This window comes from Elephantulus edwardii, unplaced genomic scaffold, assembly GCF_000299155.1.
Source record: "Elephantulus edwardii isolate Elephantulus edwardi_28Jun2011 unplaced genomic scaffold, EleEdw1.0 scaffold00014, whole genome shotgun sequence".
In the NCBI taxonomy this organism is placed as follows: Eukaryota; Metazoa; Chordata; class Mammalia; order Macroscelidea; family Macroscelididae; genus Elephantulus; species Elephantulus edwardii.
The window spans coordinates 28,894,462-28,908,225 of NW_006399764.1; the positions used below are offsets into that span (position 1 = coordinate 28,894,462).

At 50.8% G+C, this 13,764-nt stretch overlaps 1 protein-coding gene across 1 annotated transcript; it reads right to left on the reverse strand.

The window, feature by feature from the left end:
- Positions 1-256: 256 nt before the first annotated feature.
- On the reverse strand, positions 257-13,409 carry KCNV2 (potassium channel, subfamily V, member 2). Its single transcript, XM_006881318.1, has 2 exons — positions 12,048-13,409; positions 257-529 (listed from the first exon to the last, which is right to left on the reverse strand). The coding sequence occupies exons 1-2, from the start codon at positions 13,407-13,409 to the stop codon at positions 257-259; spliced, it is 1,635 nt and encodes a 544-aa protein (XP_006881380.1).
- Between the last annotated feature and the right edge of the window lie 355 nt (positions 13,410-13,764).

The window sequence follows — 13,764 nt, forward strand, 5'->3', positions numbered from 1 at the left end:
CTTTTCCGGCAGAGAATGCTTTGGGATTGCAGTACAGCTTCTTTCCACTAGGCCACCAGAGCTCCCCTGCTCAGTAACTTTTTACTCAAACAATAATAGTAGCAATAATAAACAGCGTCTCCAGCAGCAGAATGTCCTTTGTGAACCTCTCCTCCAGGTGTCCTTTCACTGACAAACCTGGTAATGAACTTAGACAAAGCCATGCCGCTGTGAAGTCCACGGCAGCCACCAGCTGCCTGCCCGGACACCCGCGCTCTCACCTGGGGGTGGCCTGGGGTGTGCTTCTAGCCAAGCACTTGGCCATCTTCTTCCTGGCCCTGGGCAGGAAGTCCACGTTGCCGCGCTCCCGGCGGATGGCCGTGTACTCGTAGGCCTTGAGCTTGCTGTAGTAGTCGGAGAACTTGTTGTAGAGGATGGAGATGGGCATCCCGTTGAGGATGATGCCGAAGGCGATGCAGAGGAAGGCAAACAGCCTGCCCAGGTGGGTCTCAGGGTACATGTCTCCGTAGCCCACGGTGGAGATGCTCACCTGTGTGGGAAGCAGGCAGGGAGGGGTGGTTAGAGAGGGAGGTGGGGGAGCAGCAGATGGGCAGTGCCGTCTGTGTCGTTCCCCAACCCGACACTCGTGGGCTGTCTCTCCGTCGACCCCATATAGAAGGTGCCAGAACGTTTTCCTCTGGAAGCTGTTACAGAAAGAACACATACTTTGATCTGGATAGACACCAGGGCTCCAATCTTACCTGCAAACTCAGCTCAGCGCATTGCTGCGGAGTGGGAACCCACTCACAGCAGACCCTCTAGGGGTTTGTCAGAGGCTGTAAATCACATGGTAGAACACTGCCTACCTTTCTCCTACAGAACAGCTTGCAGATTCGAACCACCTGCCTTTCGCACAACTCCATATCCATTAGACCACCTGAGTTTCTTAATGTTACAAGCAACAGAGGCCCGAAAAGCAACATCCTGATAGATGGAGAAAAGACTGAAATTGTCAATGATTTCATCCTACTTGGATCCACAACCAACACCCTTGGTACTAGCAGATGGGAAATTAGGAGATGCAGTGCACTGGGCAAGATGGCCATCAGGGACCTCTACAAATGACTAGGGAGCAAGGATGTCAGTTTGAAGACTTAGGTGTGCCTGATTCAGGCTATGGTCTTTTCAATAGCTATGCCACTGAAAGACTGACAATGAAAAAGGATGATGGAAGACTAGAAATATAATTAAATAGCCTTTAAGCTATGATGCTGGAGAAGAACACTGAATATCCCACAAATTAGCAAAAGAACAAAGAGATATTTTTGGGAGGAGAATGCAGCCAGAGAACTCCTCGATTACGGCACGTTGCTGGGAAAGGCTGTTTCTTGAAAAGGGGTATCCTGCTTGGAATGGTGGATGGCTGGCGTAAGAGAGGAAGACCCTTAGTCAGGTGGATTGACACAGTGACTGCAGCAGTGGCTCGGTGTGTCAGATGAGAGGTGGTGAGGACAGCACAGGGTACGACAGGGCTCAGATCTGTTGTTGCAAGGGTTGCTGTAAATCATACTCCCCTCGAGGGCACTTAACACACAGTGGGGAAAGGAGACCTTCTTGAAAGGATTATTGTGAAGAGCACAGGCTAGAATGCAGGTGGTGGTGGTTGTGTCCTGGAGAGTCAGAACTGACCCATAGCTGACCATCCAGTGGGTTTTCGGAGGCATAAATCACACAGGAGACGGCCCATCTTTTTCCATGGAGCAGCTGGTGGATTCAAAATATATGCCTTTGAATTGGTTGCACAGCTTCTTACGACTAGGCCACCAGAGCTCTAACTAAGGTAGAACTGAAAACTCTCAGTGGAGGATTGAACAAGAAGAACCAGGTACCCCTACCTATGCTCACCCCTCCGCTCCCACCATTCCCCGCCCTGAGTTCCCATACAAGGTTTGCTAGTTATCCTTCTATTTTTACAATAATGGTTTTATGCAGTACTTGTCCTTATGAGACTGTGTTAGGGCAAAAAGAGTCATGATGGACAACGTCCAATGGTGTTAATTTTACAAAACATAATGTATGAGAATGATTGTAAGAAAAACAATGTGAATGAAAAATAGTGTGAAACACAATGTATATGGACTTGTAAGCAAACCAGTAAAACCAAACCAAAACAAAACCACATTAAAAAAACATAAAATAAAAATAAGGACCAGGTGGAAGCTTTGGTTTGAACATAGTTTATCAAGGCTTTAACATGTCAGGTAATCTGAGGGTATTGGACAAACTCCATCATCCTTCTATCATCTTTAAAATGCCGTATCATCTTTCTAATACTTCTTGGAATGAGACCTTTTCTGTGAGAGTTTTAAATGCAAACATCTTGAGAAGCACGCTTGTAGTATTTAGTGTGTGTGTGTGGGGGGGGGGGGCTTTCGGATGACATCACCCTCCTAAAACACGCTCACCCTGCATGAAACTGCTCCTATCCCTTCTGTCACAATGCTTTAAATCCCACTAATTAGTGATTTATCTGGGTTAACAAGCTTCTGTTTGAAAATGCAGAGGCCCTGGGGACTAGTTAACAGTCAGGGTGGCCACTGGGGGCGCAGGGAAGCCCCAGGGATGTGTTTCCAAGCCTCATGCACTAAAATTCCCTTGGTCCCCAGACAACTGGCTAAGTTAATAGACACCTTTAGGCCGGGCTGTTGCTTTCAGGAGGTGGTTCAGTTAGGTGGTTAATGTGCTCAGAGGTCACACGCCTGAGTCCCCCCAAGTGCGTGTGAAGAAAGGTCAGAGAGCTATTCGAATCAGCTGGTGAAGAGTGGCTGCATCTCAGAGCAGGAGGCACAGCTGTGAGTGGAGGACGTCGTTGTGACAAGCTCAGGAGTTTTTAAGATGTTTAGAGTTCAATCCCAGGCATGAGGGCACGGGTTTTCCTGGTACTTTTTAACTGAAAAAAAATCTCATAAAAGCTTAGACAGAAATACTCAGCATTTATTCAGCAACAACCTTATATGAAACACACACGTATGCTAGCTTCGTTTAGAAATTGGCAAACATTTAATTCCACCCAGAGGTGCCTTGGTGGCTTGGTGATTTATTGCTGAAAATCAGCACTGAAGATGAGCTCTCCTCTGACACACTTGGGGTCACTCTGAGTCACAGGCACTCAATGACATCATTTTTAGTAGAAACTAAAACTGCACTTTCAGGAGAAACAATTGCAGGGCACGCTGCTTACTTCAGTGGTTTGTATATGTATTGTCACGCAATTTTTCAGCAGAAGGCAGTCAAGTGTAAGTGGCCGCCTTCGTGGGAACCCAGGTGGCCTTTAGCTTAGAAATGCAAATACGTTTGTTCCGATGCTGTTGGGCTCCGTCTGAACTTGAATCAGCGTGTGTCGTTAGCATTAGATGGTGGAGTGAGCGGGGGTGGGGGGCATATCTGGAGGGGCTGTAAGAAGCACAGCTCACCTACCTGTTGGGGCGGTGATATCCTGTCTCTCTCAGCTCCACCTTTAGTGTCGGGTCAGCCTAGGCTGGGCTGCCTCTTCCCACTATAGAAGAATGCAATCCCAGAGGTACGCGGTTCAAATCCACCAGATGCTCTGCTGGAGGAGGAGGGGCAATCTCCTCCTGTACCAGTCAGATCCGATTTGATGGTACACAAACACACACACACACACAAAATAATAATTTTTTTAAAAAAACAACCTACACAAAACTACTATTAAAAAAAAAGCAAGCAAGCACAGGTGAGGCGGGTCATGCACATCACACTGAGGAAGCAGCCTGCTGCCCCACCTGCTGCTGTTACCGCATGAAGGACAGACAAAGCCCTGTCCTCTCCGTCCTGGGCCAGCCATATCCTCTCTGACCGCGTCATCGCGCCACCGCACCAGTCCAGCTTGTTGATGGTCTTCCTCTCTGCTGACTTTCCAAGCACGATGTCCTTTCCCAAGCAATTTGCTGTTGTGTACCGTCGAGTCAGAACCAACCCACAGCTGACCCTTGGCAGGTTTCCTAAGGCAACTAACCTCACAGGAGGGGACTGCTTCTCCTTTTCCTGTGGAGAAGCTGGTGGATTCGAACCACATGCCTTCAGGATTGCAGTGCAGCTTCTTGCCACAACAGCCTCACCTAACAACGTGCCCGAAGTATGTGAGACGGAATGTCACCATCCTGTCTCTGAGGATCACTCTGGCTGCGCTTTTTCAAAGACAAAAGTATCTGTCTGTCCTTCTGGCGTCCATGGGACATCCGGCCCCCTCCTCCAACACCACAACTCAAAGGCATTGATCCTCTGTCATCTTTTTATTCCAGCTCTCAAACGCAGAGGAGGTGATTGGTTAGAATCCATTTCCCAACTGTGTGACTTAGGGACGTCTCCTAAACTCTCTACTCTTCAGTTTCTGTTTTTGAAAGATGAGGAAAATCATTGTACCTGCTTCATAGGGTTGTTACAAAGGAGCCCAGTGGGGGAGTTAAGTGCTAGGTGGTTAACCGAAAGGTTAGTGGTTGGAATCTACCAGCTGCTCTGTGGGAGAAAGAAGGATGGTAATCAGGTTCCATAAAGACGACTGTCATTTTCACCGGTGGTGTCAGGAGCCACTGAGTCGGCTCCAACCCTAGTGATCCTACGTACAACAGAACCAAGCACTGCCCGGTCCTGTGCCATCCTCGCGGCCTCCTCTCCGTCCTTCCAGCCTCCTCTCCGTCCTCACGGCCTCCTCTGCGTCCTCACAGCCTCCGCTCCGTCCTCACGGCCTCCTCTCCGTCCTCACGGCCTCCTCTCCGTCCTCACGGCCTCCTCTGCGTCCTCACGGCCTCCACTCCGTCCTCACGGCCTCCTCTCCGTCCTCATGGCCTCTGCTCCGTCCTCACGGCCTCCTCTCCGTCCTCATGGCCTCTGCTCCGTCCTCACGGCCTCCTCTCTGTCCTCATGGCCTCCACCCTGTCCTCATGGCCCCTGTGCAAGCCCACTGCTGCAGCTGTGGCCTGTCCATCTCACGGAAAGTCTTCCTCATCACACAGTGTCCTTCCCTGGGAACTGCTTCCTTTTGCTAACACATTCAACGTACGTGGCACAAAGTCTTACAACCTTTCTTCATAAGGAGCATCCTGGCTCTAATTCTTCCAGGGTAAGTCTGCTCCTTCTGGCCGCCAGTATTAGATTCAATATTCTTTGCCAAGATCTCTCTCCCACAGAGCAGCTGGTGGATCCAAACCACATACTTTGGGGTTAGCAGTGCCATTCCTTACCCCTAGGCCACCAGAGCTCCAGTGGCCTAATGGTAAGAAAATATGCTGCAATCCCAACAGTATGCAGTTAGAATCCACCAGCTCATGGCAGGAGGCTGGGCACTCCCCTTCTGTGTGATCTACTGCTTCTGAAAACCTGCTGGAGGTTCAGTTATGAGACTCAATGGCAAACAACAACAACGCATGCATATGAGGTGACTGGAAATGCCATGGCATAGGGCAGGAGCACCTTAGTCCTTGAAGTGACATCCTTGCTCCTTAATGCTTTAAAGAGCACCTTTGCTGAAGATTTGTTCAAGTCATTACACCCTCTGAGTTCTTGACTGCTGTTCCCTGGGTTTGTAAAGAGGACAGTCTTGGAAGCACAATAGGGCAGTTCTGGCCTGCTGAGTCACTGAGTTGGGTCTGATTTGAAGGGAATGAGTTTGGGTTGGCCTAGAGGGCTGCTGGGAGAACTGACAGCCTGCCTGTCATACAGAGTGTGACTGGTGACATTGTTCTTCAGCTTAGGGGGCTGTGGAAAGGGCTAGCTGCTCCGTGGGGTTTTCACTGGCTGCTATTTTCCGAGGTCGTGCTTCTGAGAGGGCCCTGGGTGGACTTGACCCGCCAGCCTTTCCATCTAGGGCTCTACACTCCCCCTTACCGAGCCTGAAGTGTCTCCCATGCAGACAAGCATGCTTGTTTTCTTTGCCATGGTCACTCATGACCTCACGTGAACCCTGCTTCCATGGATCAAAGCACGCCTGGAATTCCCCCGTGGCGTGGCGTTGGCCTCCGACCTCTGACGGCACTGCCTGCTGGTCGCCAGGGGCTATAGCTCCACCAGGTGCATGTGATATGTGTTTTATGTTGAAATTAATATTTTCTTTTTAAAATTTATTTTTATTTTATATTGGTTTGCATACAAATTTGTATACACTGTGTTACATTTGTGTACAGTGCATTTCACACATTCACATTGTGTTTTGTATGATCATTCCCACTGTTGTTGTTATGTGCTGTTGAGTCGCCTGTGACCCATAAAGAACCTCTGTTTAGCAGCTCTGAACCCTGCTCTGTCCTGAGCCAGCCTCGTTAATTCCAACACACCAACCCCATTGCCCCAGCTACTGTACCAGTTCATCTTATCCAGGGTCTGTCTTTCCTGCACTGTCCTGCCACTCTTCCTAGCATGATGTCCTTCCTTCTCCAAGGACCAGTCTCTCTTGACCACGTGTCCAAAGTATGTGAGACGGAGCTTCAAAATCATAGCCTCCAAACAGAGACTTGGTTTCACCCTCTCCAAGACAGAGATTTGTTTTCTTTGCTGTCCATCCCATCGTGTGCTCAAGACTCTTCTCCAGCACCACAACTCAAAGGCATTGATTCTTCTTCTGTCATCTTTAGTCATTGTCCAGCTCTATGATGTCCAGCAAGTTACTGTGAAGACCATGGTTGGGATTAGGTGTACCTTAGTCTCTAGACATAGCTGCTTTTCAGTACTCTGGAGAGGTGCATGACAGCACATTTTCCGAATGCAATTCATCTTTTGATTTCCTGACTGCTGTTGATAAGAGTGTTGATTGTGGACCCGAGCAAACTGTAACTATTAACAGCCTTAATCTCTTCACCATCTATCATGGTGCTGCCAAACGGCCCAGTGGTGAGAATCTGTCTTCTTGATGTTGAACGTCAATCTGTATTGAAGACTACAGTCCTTGACAGTAAGCTCTTCGGGTCCTCCTCAGTTTCAGCAAGCGTCATCTGCATTAACGTAGGTTGTTGATAAGTCTTCCTCCAATCCTGATGCCACATTCCTCCTCATAAAGCCCTGCTTCTCAGACGGTGCATTCTGCATATATATTGAAAATGTATGGATATAGGATGCATCCCTGACGCAATCCTTTCCTGATGTTGAGCCATGCAGTGTTTCCCTGCTCTGTTCTGAGGACTGCTTCCAGGTCCAGGTTTCACATGAACACAATGAACAAGCTGAAGTTACCAACAATCTCAACCTCTTGTCTGTCCATCAGGAAGCTGCTAAGTGGCCCAGTGGTGAGAATCTTTGTTTTCTTCAATCCATATTGAAGACTACAGTCCGTGACCTTCTGCACCAAATGCCTCATGTCTTTTTCAGTTTCAGCAAGCAAGGTTGTGTCATCTGCATAAGGCAGGTTGTTCATGAGTCTTCCTCTAATCCTGATCCACATTTCTCCTTATAAAGCCCAGCCTCCAGGATCATCTGTTCTGCAAACAGATTGAAAAGGTATGGAGCTAGGACGCATCCCTGACACACACTTTGATCCTGAACCATGCAGTGTTTCCCTGCTCTGTTCTGATGACCGCTTCCTAGTCCAAGTACAGCCTCCATATAAGCACAATCAAGTGTTCTGGGATCCTCATTTTTCTCAAGATTAGGCACAATTTGTTGTGATCCCCACACTCAAATGCCTTTGCACAGTCAATGAAACACCGACACACATTCCTTGTACACTCTGCTTTCAGCCAAGATCCATCTAACGTTGGCTATGATGTCCCCAGTGCCATGGCTTCTTCCAAACCCAGCATCTGGAACTTCTCTGCTGATATGCTGTCCCCAGTCATTTTTTTTACAATCTTGAGTAGGATCTTGCTTGTGTGTGATATTAGTGATATCGCTTGATAATTTCCACACTGTTAGGTGACCTTTTTGGGGAATGGGAACAAATACAGATCTCTTCCAGTCAGTTGGCCAGGTGGTTGTCCTTCAGATTTCATCTGTGCCTAATTCATTCCCCCCCCCAATTCATTATTAAGGAGCCCTTGCGGCCAAGGAATTAAGCAATGGGTAGCTCACCAGATGGTTGGCAGTTTAAGCCCGCAGACGACCTCATGGGAGCAGGAGGCGGCGGTCTGCTTCCAGAGGATGACGGCGCTGGAACCCCTGGAGTCGGTCTCCAGTACCCAGCAGGGTTACCATGGGATGGGAGAGAGTAGGTGGATGGTGATGGATGGTGGAGTTCATGATGTGCAAACAGATGTTCCTGTCAAATGAGTAATTCACTGCTGTCTCTCTAAAGTTTTGGAGGAAAATGGGATGTGTGTCCTCTTTGTATCGCTGGGCATCTGACTGCTGGGAGAACCACAGAGAGGATGTCACGTGTTGGCTTTAGGGACCCCAAGGCTGAGAAAACGTACATTTTCAACAGAGTGGCAAGCTTCTGGTTCTCTGCATGTCCAAGCCAGCCAGGGTGTTCAAGACATCCAGATGGACTCTTTGAGTTCCGGTCATCAGCCTGAAATCCACCCCTGCTCAGAGGAGAGCTCGCTCTGCAAGGTCCCTCAGGGTTCTGGAGGCTGTGATCTTTCATGTAAAACACCCATCATTGGAGAGACGATTGGGCCTGTGGTTGTTGTTAGATGCCAGTGAGCTGCCTTCAACACCTAGTGACCTCAAGGAGCGCAGGACAAGGTCCTCTTCCATCCTCACAGCCTCCACTCTGTTCAAGCCCTTTGTTGCAATCGCTGTGACATCATTGTACTTGGAAACATACAGAGTCAGCAGAAGCTAGGAAGACCCTCCACGAGACAGGCGGACACAGTACCTGTGACAATGGCTTCTGCATGGCAGGGACTGTGAGGTCAGCGCGGGGTCAGGAGGTCAGGAGTCAGAGCCGGTTTGATGTCACCCGGCAACAACAACTGAATATTCAGGGTGGAAATGGTCATGTTGTACATACTTACAAGTTTTTACATTGGTTTAGAACTAGAGATAGGTTACCAGTCCTTTAGCTAATTTATGATCTTTACTAGTTTAGGTAATTCTCAGAGAATAAAACAAAGGCCAGAGCTGTATGTACATGGTAAGGTGGAAATGTACAATCTGCGAAAAGAGTGTCTGGGAGACAATGGACACCCCCCCCTCTAAAGAATTAATATTGTCCCAAGTAGTAATTAATATATCCATATCTGGGAGCTCTACAGGCTTAGAGTATAAGGAGCTGTGCTGTTAACCCAAAGGTACGCAGTTCTAATCTACCGGCTGCGTCTAAGGAGAAAGATGGGCAATCTCCTCCCATGCAATTTACTGCCTCTGAAAACCCACTGGTGGGTCCTCAGCATCCTTAACCACAAATCAGAATCGACAGCTACAGCAATCTCTCTCTATCAAGCTCTCTCTTATCTTCCATTGTTCTGTGAAGGACACACAGGGATGCTGGTGGCACTGTCTGTAGGGAGATGCGCTGCTAACGTAAAGGTGGCACCTCTGGCAGTTCGAATCCACGAGCTGCTGCTGAACAAGCCCCTCCGGTGTGGTTTACAGCCTCAGAAAACCTGCTGGAGAGTTGGCTTCGCGTGGGTTCCAATTCCACGGCAGTGACCGACTGATTAATGCTCAAACTGAATGATCAACCAGTGTCTACTGGGAAGTTTACAAGAGATTCTGATCCTGAGTTAAATAACTTCAGACATGCAAAGGGAAAGCGCACACAAATGAGAAACTTCCTGAGGTGTCATTCAGGATGGCTTGGCTGAAGACTAGGACGGAGAAAATGGCAGAAGTTTTGAACTTTGATAGAGACAAAGAACAGACCAAGAAATTAAGTAGGTTCACTCAACATCCACATTAAAAAATTGTCTTTTTTTTAAAAAATTCCACTATTTTTAAGGGGATTTGTATCCAAATCTTTAGTTCAATAAAAGTAAAGTGGTGTATGGATTGTTGTTGATTGCCATTGAGTCAAGCGCGACTCATAGCGATGCCATGGACAAAAGACCTAATGCCTTTCCATAATGATTGTCAATTCCAAGTTCACAGAGTTTCCAGAGGCATGTGGTTTAGGAAGTGGATGCCACTCCTGCTTACAAACCTGTTTTACAACTGGGAGCTCCACCAAACACTGTCCACACTGGGAAACCATTCTACCCCAACCGTAGTACAAGGGTCAGCATCACAGCAACCCAGGTTACTTCATACTGCACATTGACAAAGAGTGATGTACAAAGGGGAAGACTGTTCCTCCAGATATAAACAGCACTAGTTTAATTTAGCAGTGGTTTAGTGTCATCAAGTCGAATACAACTGAGAGTAAGTTTTGCACCAAAGATCTGACCTCTGTTCTGTAACTAACATAATTTCTATATGATGTTAGTATTGATTAGTGCAGTAGTAAGAAGCCCACTGTCCCTTTAAAAGTATCAGGAGGAATGGAAAGTCAACTCTAGATGTCTGCCACGTCCGGAGCACGCTCTATGTGCTGGCTGCTGAGGGGCAGTTCCGGTCAGCGCCTGTGGGTTTGCCAGGAGAGGAATGGCATTGACAGAAACCACTAGCCTTGTGGCTGGAGGTCGGACCCCACCCTGAAGCACCTTGGAGGACACGCCCCTGCTGAAACCTCCAGAAAGGTCACAGCTTTGAAACCACGCGGAGTAGGTCTGGTCTCCAACACATGCAAAGTAAACATCATCTGCGGAAAACGTGCCAGCCTGGGCAGCTGCATCTGTACACACGGTTTATCTACTATGGGGATGACCTTTTGCCATTTGGAACCCGATCAGAGGAGTGGCCTTTGGCTGGCTTTTTTCTAAGGAGTCTAATGTCATCCTGCCCCTGAAGGGATTTTGCAAAGCCTGGTGAACCTGTTCCAGAGAAGAGAGTCACTAACCTGATGCTTGGTGGTCTTGCTTCCACTCCAACCCAGAGAGCCCCAAGCACAACAGACGGAAGTCTACCCCGTCCTGTGCCATCAGCTTTGTTTCTGTTTGACTCCACTATTGCAGTCACTGTGTCAAGCCATTGAGGGCCTTCCCCTACAAACCCAATTCCCTCTTCTAGAGAAGGGGAAACTGAGGGCCAGGGAATATGGATCAAGGTGTCACGGTTAACTACTGGCAGAACTAGGGTTACAAGCAGGTACTCTAAACCTTCACACAAACTAAGAACCCAAAGCAGCTGGCATGGAATGGAAGGAATGCCCCCTCTATGTCAGAGCAGAACTGTACACTGAGGGTTTCCAATTGCAGATTTGGGAAAGGAAGAGGCCTTGGGCTTCTTCTGAGGTGCCTCCAGCTGAACTTGAACTTCCTACATTCTTCTGAGCAGCAGGGTGCCTCTAACTGTACCATCCAGCATGTGAGTGCCAGTCAGTAAGTGGTGAAAAAAGCACTTCCTATATTGATGAATCCTCCTTCAAGTTCACCTGCCCTGGATTTAAGACTAAATCTGGATTAGGAGATTCCTAGGACTAAATTTAAAAAGTGTTTTGGAAGAACTGTTAGACAATCCCTGCTAACACAAATGTCAGCAGTTCAAACCCACTCAGTGGCTCCACAGAGAATGACCTGGCACGCTGCTTTCAAAAGCTAAATACCCCAAACAAAACCCCCACTGATATCCATTCGCTCCCATAGGACCCATAGGATTTTCAAGGCCATGCATTATTTTAAGCAGGCCATCGGGCTCATCTTTGGCCTGTGGAGCTGCTGGCCGGTTCACACCCTAGACCTTGGGGTTAGAGGCACAACCAAGTAAAACCCAACCCGGCAGTTCTCATCTACCAAGACGGGTCACTCGAGGCAGAAAGAATGTGACACTGCCCGACTACAGCAGGCCCTGGCCAGAGTTCATGGTGGACTGCGGGATGTCTGCCTTTCCAACCTCTCCCCTCATCGGTCATCCCACCGGACTCCACTGCTCACTGTCCTAGCCACGTTTGCGAGCAGGATGTGGCCACTTGGCGCAGCGAGTAGCCGGTGCTCTGCAAAGCAGCAGATTCCTTGCCCGGGACGGGGAGAGCCTGCTTCTGCACGGCCAGGGAGCGGGGCGGAGGCCGGGACTGTGGGACTCACCGCGGCCCACCACCACGAGTGGGGGATGCTGGTGAAGTTGGTGCCAGGCACGTCGTGCTCCACGGAGTAGACAGCAGCCGAGAAGGCGAAGATGCCCATGGCAATGAAGAGCAGCAGGCAGCCCACCTGCTGGTAGCACTGGCGCAGCGTGAAGCCGAAGGCGCGCAGCCCCGTGGAGTGGCGCGCCAGCTTGAGGATGCGGAAGATACGCATGAGGCGCATGATCCGCAGCACCTGGCCCACCTTGCCCACGCGGCCCACCGTCTCCAGGTCGTGCTCGTGCGCCGAGCCCTGGCCGTCCTCCCCCGTGATGACCTCCAGCAGCAGCTGCAGGTAGAGCGGCAGGATGGCCACCAGGTCGACCAGGTTGAGCGCGCCGCGCACAAAGCGCCGCAGGTCGGGCGTGGAGGCCAAGCGCAGCAGGTACTCGAGCGTGAAGAAGGCGATGCACAGCAGCTCCACGTGCTCCAGCAGCGGCCGCCCGCCTCCGCGCGCCCCGCGCCCGCCCTGCATCTCCTCCACCGTGTTGAGCGCCAGCGCCACCACGGAGACCAGCACGAAGAGGCTGGAGGCCACGCCGATGGCCTTGGCCGCCACGGACGAGAAGGGCTTCTCCAGCAGGTTCCAGAGGCGGCGGCGCTGTGGGCCATAGAAGCGCATGTGCTGGAACTGCTCCTCGGCCTCTTCAGCCTGCGCCTGTGCGCGCAGCTCGCGCTGGATCTTGAGCTGGTCCGCCAGCTCATCCCGCCGCTCCTCGAAGCAGATGCGGCAGCAGCGCGGAGTGTACTTGAGGCGCACGCCCCAGTAGCCCAGCTCCTCCAGGAACTCGCGGGGACACAGCTCGTCGCGCACCAGCAGCACGCCCGACGAGTAGAAGTTGTAGACCAGCTGGAAGACCGCGGGGTCACGGTCGAAGAAGTACTCCTCCGTGCGTGCCTCATAGTCGTCGCACAGGCCCAGCTGGCGGCTGCGGCTGGTCGAGGTGGCCAGGCGTCCCAGGCGCGTCTTGGGGTAGCAGGCCAGCTCGCTGTAGTCCAGGTGGTAGCTCTGGCCGCCCACGTTCACGTGCAGCGTGGACGACAGGGCCGGGGTGTCATCCTGACCGGCCTCCTGCGCGCTTCTGGCCTCCTCGGTGGGGTCCTCCTTCCACTGGTCGTCCTCCTCGCCATCCTCGTCCTCCTCGATGTAGTAGTTGTAGTTGCCCTCTGTCCACGGCGGGATGCTAGCCTGGGAGCCGGAGCGCGCGCTCACCGAGCAGATGCTGGGCCGGTGGTGGCCGCCCCCGGTGCTTGGCGCATCCTCACCATCCGTGCTCCAGGGCTTGTAGCCCCAAGAGCGCCTCCTCTCGCTCTGCTTCAGCATGGCTGGGGGAGGCTGCCTCCACGCTGTGCCTCTGTGGCTGGTGGGGGCCCTCTGGCCTGCTCCCCCAGGGCTAGTCGCTGCGCCCCTGAGCTGCCCCTCGGCCCTGGTGGCGCCCCCAGGCCCACTCGGCTGGACCCGTGCAAACTGCTGGCTCCTCTAATCTTGTGGCGAAGGAAGGAGCAAGCGTTAGCGGATTTAGAGCCTCTTAGCCTCTTCCCACCCCCTCCTTCCTTTCTGACATCCAGGGTGATTATGAGCCCGGAAATCTGCAGATAATCAGAAGAAGGTGGAGACTATTGCTAATAAAAATGGCCTTGCTCCCTGCTTGTGTGTGGGACACGAGATGCCCGGATCT

Coding starts and splice junctions, on each gene's coding strand:
- KCNV2 (XM_006881318.1), bottom strand. CDS start 13,409: ATGCTGAAGCAGAGCGAGAGGAGGCGCTCTTGGGGCTACAAGCCCTGG. Junction 530..12,047: donor ACTCGTGGTGGTGGGCCGCG/GTGAGTCCCACA, acceptor CTTCCCACACAG/GTGAGCATCTCCACCGTGGG.